This window comes from Bison bison, unplaced genomic scaffold (assembly GCF_000754665.1).
Source record: "Bison bison bison isolate TAMUID 2011002044 unplaced genomic scaffold, Bison_UMD1.0 scf7180017864162, whole genome shotgun sequence".
In the NCBI taxonomy this organism is placed as follows: Eukaryota; Metazoa; Chordata; class Mammalia; order Artiodactyla; family Bovidae; genus Bison; species Bison bison.
This window is the reverse complement of record NW_011494734.1, coordinates 2,975,799-2,983,602: the sequence shown is the minus strand read 5'-3', so window position 1 is coordinate 2,983,602 and position 7,804 is coordinate 2,975,799. Positions and strand designations below refer to the sequence as shown.

Here is a 7,804-nt window from a genome sequence, read left to right as displayed (position 1 = left end):
AGTTTAACAGCATAAAATATGATACTTCTACTTTTGTGCAGGCATATAACGTTACCATCTGAAGCCTTCTTTAATTCAGTTTTCAGTTTTTCTTTGTCTTCTTCTAGTTTTTTATTTTCTGCTTCCAAAATGTGTTCTTCTTCCTTGCCATAGTTTTTCAAGAGCTATCAGAAAAGAAAGTTATAGAAAGAAGTAGTCTTATATTGTAATAGCCAGACATTTTTTTAGGAAAAAAGCTAAATAATGTATTTTAAATTATTGGCCTTTATTCTTTGTCCTTTTCAGTGCTTTATACTTTTTTACAATGTAAACTTTTGTTAACAGAAACTTGGGTTTTTGGTAAACACACACACACACACACACACACACACTCTTTCTTCTATGATTGAAACCTCTGACATGAAAATAACAAGAGTTTCTGGCTGGGCTACAATTAAAATTATATTTTCAAAAGTATTCAGATAAAACATACCTTTTCCTTAATATGTGATGTTAATCTAAGGGAAAAAAACAGTTCTGAGGGTAATATTACTTGGAAAGCCTTTATGTTCCAACTGCAGAGCGGTCTACTCAGACTAGGTTTATATTGATGATTTGTAAGAAAAGAACATGTTTTCAGGATAGAAATGGGTAAGTGGAGTATGACAGGGCCACCTCTATGCTTGGACAATTCTACCTAATTTACATTGAATGGTCTCCAAATTACTTTTATCCAGTTAATCTTTCATAATATTATTTGTATTTTCAAATCTATTCTGGCTTTAAAGTGTTTGTTTTATGTTTGTAGCTTATCTTTTCTAGGCAAGAAAAATTAAGATCTGAATAGTAAAATATTTGACTAAAATAAAAACATCATGGGGTAAAAATTTCACAGCCTGGATGGAAATCATCAGTGTTAATAGAAGTAAGTAGCTGACATTAAAAAGAACATTTTAAGATGTTTAAAGATGTTAAATTAATGTTTGAAAAACAGAACATGTACATATTGACATGGGTTATTTGACTAAGTAAAAAGGCAGCAATTTGATACAGAAAACCTCAACAGTAAGAAAAAAAATTAACTCAGGACAATTTAAAATAGACATAGAAAAGAATTTCTACTGCAGGGTGATTCCTTTCCTAATGTAAACTGACATTAAAACACTGATATATTAAACAAAACAAAGTTCTACTTAGCACTGCTACTACTACATGCAAATATTGTACAATACTATGTAGTATTAGGAGTAAAAATATAACAGAAATACAATCTTTTGCTCTCAGGTAAACTCAGGCTTGAGGAGAAGGCAATTCAACCCACTCCAGTACTCTTGCCTGGAAAATCCCATGGACGGAGGAGCCTGGTAGGCTGTAGTCCATGGGGTCGACAGGAGTCAGACATGACTGAGCGACTTCACTTTCACTTTTCACTTTCATGCACTGGAGAAGGAAATGGCAACCCACTCCAGTATTCTTGCCTGGAGAATCCCAGGGATGGGAGAGCCTGGTGGGCTGCTGTCTATGGGGTCACACAGAGTCGGAGATGACTGAAGCGACTTAGCAAACTCAGGCTAGTGGAAATGATGAGATGAGCATAAATACTGCAGCACAAGATCAAATACAATACTGCTGTGCTACAACAGAGATCAGGCAGATCCAAAGGAGGAATTAAAACTCGAATGAATATATAATTCCAAGAATTTTAAGAGATAAAGAACTGAAGTACCTACTAAAACCGAACAAGTCTCATATCTTTAACATAAAAAAAAAACACATTTTTTTAAGAGCAGAGACTAGGGAAAAAAAATCCCTCTGAATTCTACAGGTCTGTTGACCACTTCAACACAATCCTTACTTTTACTTCACTTGAATTCATTTCGCACAGTCTTCAGTGATTATCCAAACTGGAAGAGAACCAATGAGTTACAGGAAAGCTTACACTGACTGCCTGAATTAATATGCCACTGACTTGGAAAAGTTGAATTTGGTGTTGGTCTTGTAAATAAGCTTTCACTAATGCACCTATAAATCTGTTCAACTTTATTATTGAATTATGTGTAACTTGATGCTGGAGAAAGACCAACAGCCCTGGAATCTGAAATTTTATAGCCACTAGCTATAGTAATGCACATGTAAACTGTCCTACCCACCTCACCCCACCTGCCTAAGTGGCTGCGAAAAAACAAGAAGTAAAGCTCCACCACTGTTGTTATTTTAAAGCAGTCATATATAAGTTAATTGGTCTTTCATAATTATTTCATTAACTGAGTATCATAGCAGAATGGGGTCCCATGCACCATCTGCAAGTCATTTCATGGGCTAGCATATGATTGAAGGGAACAAAACAATGTGGTTTAGAGTGTGGATTCTAGAGGCAGGCTGCCTGCCTGGATTCAAATCTTAGTTCTGTCTCTTATTAGTGGAATGATTTTATACAAGTCACTTAACCTTTCTGTGCCTCCATTTCTTCATCTATAAAATGCAAATATTAACAGCACCAACCTCCTAGGGTGGTTGCAACAATTCAAAGAGTTAATACCTTACTGTGAAGCCTGTGAATACTGTGAGCTATTATTTATAAACTTGAGACCCAGAACAAATGTGGTGACTGGCCCCAGATCACAATGCTAATTAATTACTGGCAGATTTGGGACTGGCACCCAAATCTCTTGAACTTTAGGGTAAAACACTTTCCATTAGATAATGTGTCTCTTATAGAGAATGAAGAGATGTTTTTACCATTATAAAATGAGATCAAAGGACAGAAAATGAAGCAAATAATATTAACATACAAAATAAGTCTGACTGTGTTGCTGAAACACTGGTGACATACTGTTTGCCTCTGAACACAGAAACACTGACACAGCTTAACGACCAATGGAAAGTTACATGACATCTATGGACCAAAGCTTTTTTCAAAACAGAACAAAACAAAGTAAACATACAAACCAGTGCTTATTCTCTAAATGTTTCCTTAAAAGATGCTGTTAAAATCTACCCAAAGAAACATTTCTGAATCCTATTTGTGTAGTGGTAATAAGGCAGACATCATAAATAAAACATGGGTTTTTGAACAGGTCACCATGATACTGTAGCATCAAAATTATTTTTTTTTTGCAATGAGTTTTCCCTTATTTAATAGGTAGTGGAGAAGACTCTTCAGAGTCCTTTAGACAGCAAGGAGATCAACCTTGTCAATCTTTAAGGAATCCACCCTGAATATTCATTGTAAGGACTGATGCTAAAGCTGATGCTCTAATACTTTGGCCACATGATACGAAGAGTCAACTCATTGGGAAAAAACCTGATGTTGAGAAAGACTGAAGGCAGGAGGAGAAGGGGGTGACAGAGGATGAGTTGGTTGGATAGCGTCACCAACTCAATGGACGTGAGTTTGAGCAAACTCCAGAGACAGTGAAGGACAGGGAAGCCCGGCGTGCTGCAGTCCATGGGGTGGTGAAGAATCAGACACAACTTAGCAAATGAACAACAATAGTTTTATAGAGCTTTATATTGTTCTAGTTAATAGGTAACTCTTTCAGAATTAATAAAAGGTGATGCTTAGAGTTCTTTCTGTAAGAGGCTGGGCTTTAGGATTTGGGTAATTCTCTACTGTTAGACTTACAATACTTTTTACATAAATATGAAAAGTGAAAGTCGCTCAATCATGTCCAGCTCTTCGTGACCCCATGGATTATGCAGTCCATGGAATTCTCCAGGCCAGAATACTGGAGTGGGTAGCCTTTCCCTTCTCCAGGAGATCTTCCCAATCCAGGGATCAAACACAGGTCTCCCGCATTGAAGGTGGATTCCTTACTAGCTGAGCCACAAGGGAAGCCAAGAGTACTGGAGTGGGTAGCCTATCCCTTCTCCAGCAGATCTTCCCGACCCAGGAATCGAACTGGGGTCTCTTGAATTGCAGGAGGATTCTTTACCAGCTGAATTATCAGGGAAGCCCTCACATAAATATAATTTGATGTAATTCATAATTGATTGCAATTCATTAATCTGTAATAGGGAAATAATCTTATTGCATTGTTAGGAATTATTTAAGAAAATGTTTCACTTCTGAATGGTTCTTTTGACTTTTTCCCTAAGAAGCAGAATTACGAAAACATAGGTTATAGGGCTTAACATGAACTGAAAACACTCAAGCTTGAGATCTGACTCCTAAATTTTAAAGTTAAGAAAAAAAATACCCAAAGTAATTTTGTATCTTCCATTTTCTCATTTGTTCTTTTTACTTAACATGGAAAACATCAGTACCTGATTTTCACTCTCCCTGAGGAGCAGGGGAAAGACAGCCTAGGGTTCTCAAAGAATTATTAGCAACATAACCCAAATTAGAGACTGAAAATATTATATGCCATCTTCTATCTGTATCAACTATTTTTCTCTGCTTCTTATATAAACATCATTTAAAGAAAAACACACACACACACAAAGTCTTAACAGTAATTCAACTGAATGGGAAATGGAAACTTAAGAGAGACTTATTAAAACTTGCCTTATGTTATAAAGTAAAATTAACGGTAATAAAGGAACTAAAATTCATATTCCCAGAACTGTTTTCTCCTTGAATCATAGGAAGTAGGTCCAATGGCATTAATCTACTACTGAGGGAAACTTTGAGAACTCACAAATCTAAAGATAATAAAATACTTCTGGAACAATCATATTGTAGAATACTGTTATTTATGGTCATTTTCTACTTATAAAAATGCTCTTTTTGAGGCTGAAAAAAATATACCATCCCTTGGGAATACCAAAAACATTCACACCAGTTTTTTTTTTAAAAATTAAATACCCGTTTCAGTCTTTCATTTTCTTCCATGAATTTTTTGGCAGCCTGGTTAATATTTTCTGCTTGATGTTTAAGTACTCCTTTGTGTGACAGCTCTTTTGCCAGCTGAGTAATAAGGGTAACCAGACGTCTCAACACTCTAAGAAAATAAAAAAAATGTCAGAGTAGTATATAATTAGACTAATCCCCAAGAACTGTGACTTTAAGCACTAATTATCCAGTAATTCCCCTTCAGGTGTGGGTGTGGTAATGTTTAAGCAAGGGAGGATGTTTAAAGAAGTGTGTGTTCAGTCACTCAGTCATGTCTGACTCTCTGTGACATCATGGACTGTAGCCTGCCAGGCTTCTCTGTCCATGGCATTCTCTAGGCAAGAATACTGGAGTGGGTTGCCATTTCCTCCTCCAGGGTTTAAAGAAGACAAATACATAATCCAAGTCCTAGTTAAAAGAAGTCTGTGCCTCATTTCTTTGAAATTTTTGCCAGAAGACTAACTTTTGGAATGTGGGTTCAGTGGGACTTATTTACTTATTTTTCTCTGTAGAGGACTTTGGCCAGGAGGAGCAGAAAGAGAATTTTGGACATTGTGGCAGGGCTAGTAAGAAATTTTCCCCCTCAGTTCAAAATCTGCTATGTAAAGAGCACTGTGCAGGATTTCCCTTGTGGTCAGTGGTTAAGACTTGAGCCCCCGTGCTTACAATGCCGGGGGCATGGATTCAATCCCTGGCTGTGGAAATAAGATCCCACATGCCTTTTAGTCAAAATAAATAAATAAAAATAGCACTGCAGAAGGCTGGCTAAACCTAAAAATTACTCTCCTTGTATTGATGAGTAACCTCCATTGTTACTAATAGTAATCATTATCTTCAAGTATCCAATTCAAGAACTGCTAAGTGTTAATTACTATGCCAGGCATTGGGGATATAATTGGAAACAAGACAATGGCTCTGCTCTCAAAGGGTTTAGGCTTTAGTTGGGGAGGTGAGAGTTAAAACAGTATTTAATTACAACCATGAGTAATTAAATGACACTTGGAAGAAAAGTATATACACTACACGTTCTATGGGAGTGTACAACAGGAGACCTACCTACTTTGGGGAAATGATGGTCACAGGTCTCAGCTTACCTGAGAAAGGAGCTAAGGATGAGTAGAAATTAACCAGGGAGAGAGGGAAGGGAAGAGTGTTTTGGCAGAAGGGAAAGTTGGTGTGAAGACCCTGAAGTAGGGAGGAGTTGGGTACACAAAAGGAACTCAATAAATATTTGTTGCAATAATGAATGAATGAAGGAGCAGCAAAGGACAGTGTGCATGCAACGGTGGTATATGTGTCAGAAGAGAGTACAAGAGGAGGCTCCAGAGAGCAGCAGGGGTGAGATCCTGCAGGACCTTATGGGCCTATCAAACCTACAAGCCAGGATTATTATTTGTTATTTGGGTCTGCCATCTGAGTTCTTTCAAAAAAGATGTTAGTGTGCTAAATAGTACAGAAGAAAAATCTACACTGTAGGTGGAAAAAATGAGAAACATAAATCATGTTTTAAAATTGTGCTTAAAAAAAACTTACAGCCAGAAAAATAATGAAAATCCAGAAATGTAAAGATTTCTTTGAGACCTGAAGAGTTTCATTTGTGTATGTTCATAGGCAGCAGGTCTGCTGGCTGAGCTCTTTTCAATAGTATGAGTTGAGGAATACTTTCTTACTTCTCTCACAGCATCTATTAAAGAAAAAGAGGAAACACATTGCTTTTGGCTTTTAAGAATATAAGATTATTAATATAATAGAAAGCAGATTTAGCCCAAGTGACCTAACTTTTAGATAATGAACTTTAGCTAGAGGGTCTCTTTATAATACATAGGAGGATATTATGCTCAAAATAGATGCCAGTGGTAAACTTTAAATGTAACAGTATTTTGCTTTTTTACTATTCATCTAGGAGTTACCATCACTGCACTGTCTCTAATATCTGGCTACACTGCATTAAAATTCAACCTACTGACAATAACATACATAGGTCATATGCCATTACAATCAATTCCAGGCTAACCCATTTCTCTTATTGCACTAGCATTTTTATTACATCTACTGTAATTTTTTTTACAGTGGAAGTGACAAATAGATTCAAGGGATTAGATCTGGTGCCTGAACTATGGACGAAGGTTTGTGACATTGTACAGGAGGCAGTGAACAAGACCATCTCCAAGAAAAAGAAACAGCAAAAAGGCAAAATGGTTGTCTGAAGTAGCCTTACAAATAGCTAAGAAAAGATGAGAAGAGAAAGGCAAGAAGAAAAGGAAACATATATCCATTTAAATGCAGAGTTCCAAAGAATAGCAAGGAGAGATAGGAAAGCCTTCCTCAGTGATCAATGCAAAGAAATAGAGGAAAACAATAGAATGGGAAAGACTAGAGATCTCTTCAAGAAAATTAGAGATACCAAGGGAACATCTCATGCAAAGATGGGCTCGATAAAGGACAGAAATAGTATGGACCTAACAGAAACAGAAGATATTAAGAAGAGGTGGCAAGAATACACAGAAGAACTGTACAAAAAAGATCTTCATGACCCAGATAACCACGATGGTGTGATCACTCACCTAGAGCCAGACATCCTAGAATGTGAAGTCAAGTGGGCCTTAGAAGCACCACTATGAACAAAGCTAGTGGAGGTGATGGAATTCCAGTTGAATTATTTTAAATCCTAAAAGATGATGCTGTGAAAGTGCTGCACTCAATATGCCAGCAAAACTGGAAAACTCATCAGTGGTCACAGGACTGGAAAAGGTCAGTTTTCACTCCAATTCCAATTCCAAAGAAAGGAAATGCCAAAGAATGTTCAAACTACTGCACAATTGCACTCATCTCGCATACTAGCAAAGTAATATTCAAAATTCTACAAGCTAGGCTTCAATAGTATGTGAACCAAGAACGTCCAGATGTTCAAGCTGGATTTAGAAAAGGCAGAGGAACCAAAGATTAAATTGCCAACATCTGCTGGATCATCGAAAAAGCAAGAGAGTTCCA

General features: G+C 36.9%; 1 protein-coding gene across 3 annotated transcripts in view; it reads right to left on the bottom strand.

Annotated features, from left to right (window-relative positions):
• Positions 1 to 7,804, bottom strand: part of BCAP29 (B-cell receptor-associated protein 29) — a 52,888-nt gene that overhangs the window by 31,258 nt on the left and 13,826 nt on the right. For all 3 annotated transcript variants that reach the window (XM_010841469.1, XM_010841471.1, XM_010841470.1), the window contains exons 4-6: positions 6,347 to 6,497; positions 4,787 to 4,922; positions 56 to 164 (exon numbers count right to left, since the gene is read on the bottom strand). In XM_010841469.1, coding sequence (XP_010839771.1) covers positions 56 to 164; positions 4,787 to 4,922; positions 6,347 to 6,497 — 396 coding nt within the window. The remainder of the gene's footprint in view (positions 1 to 55; positions 165 to 4,786; positions 4,923 to 6,346; positions 6,498 to 7,804) is intronic.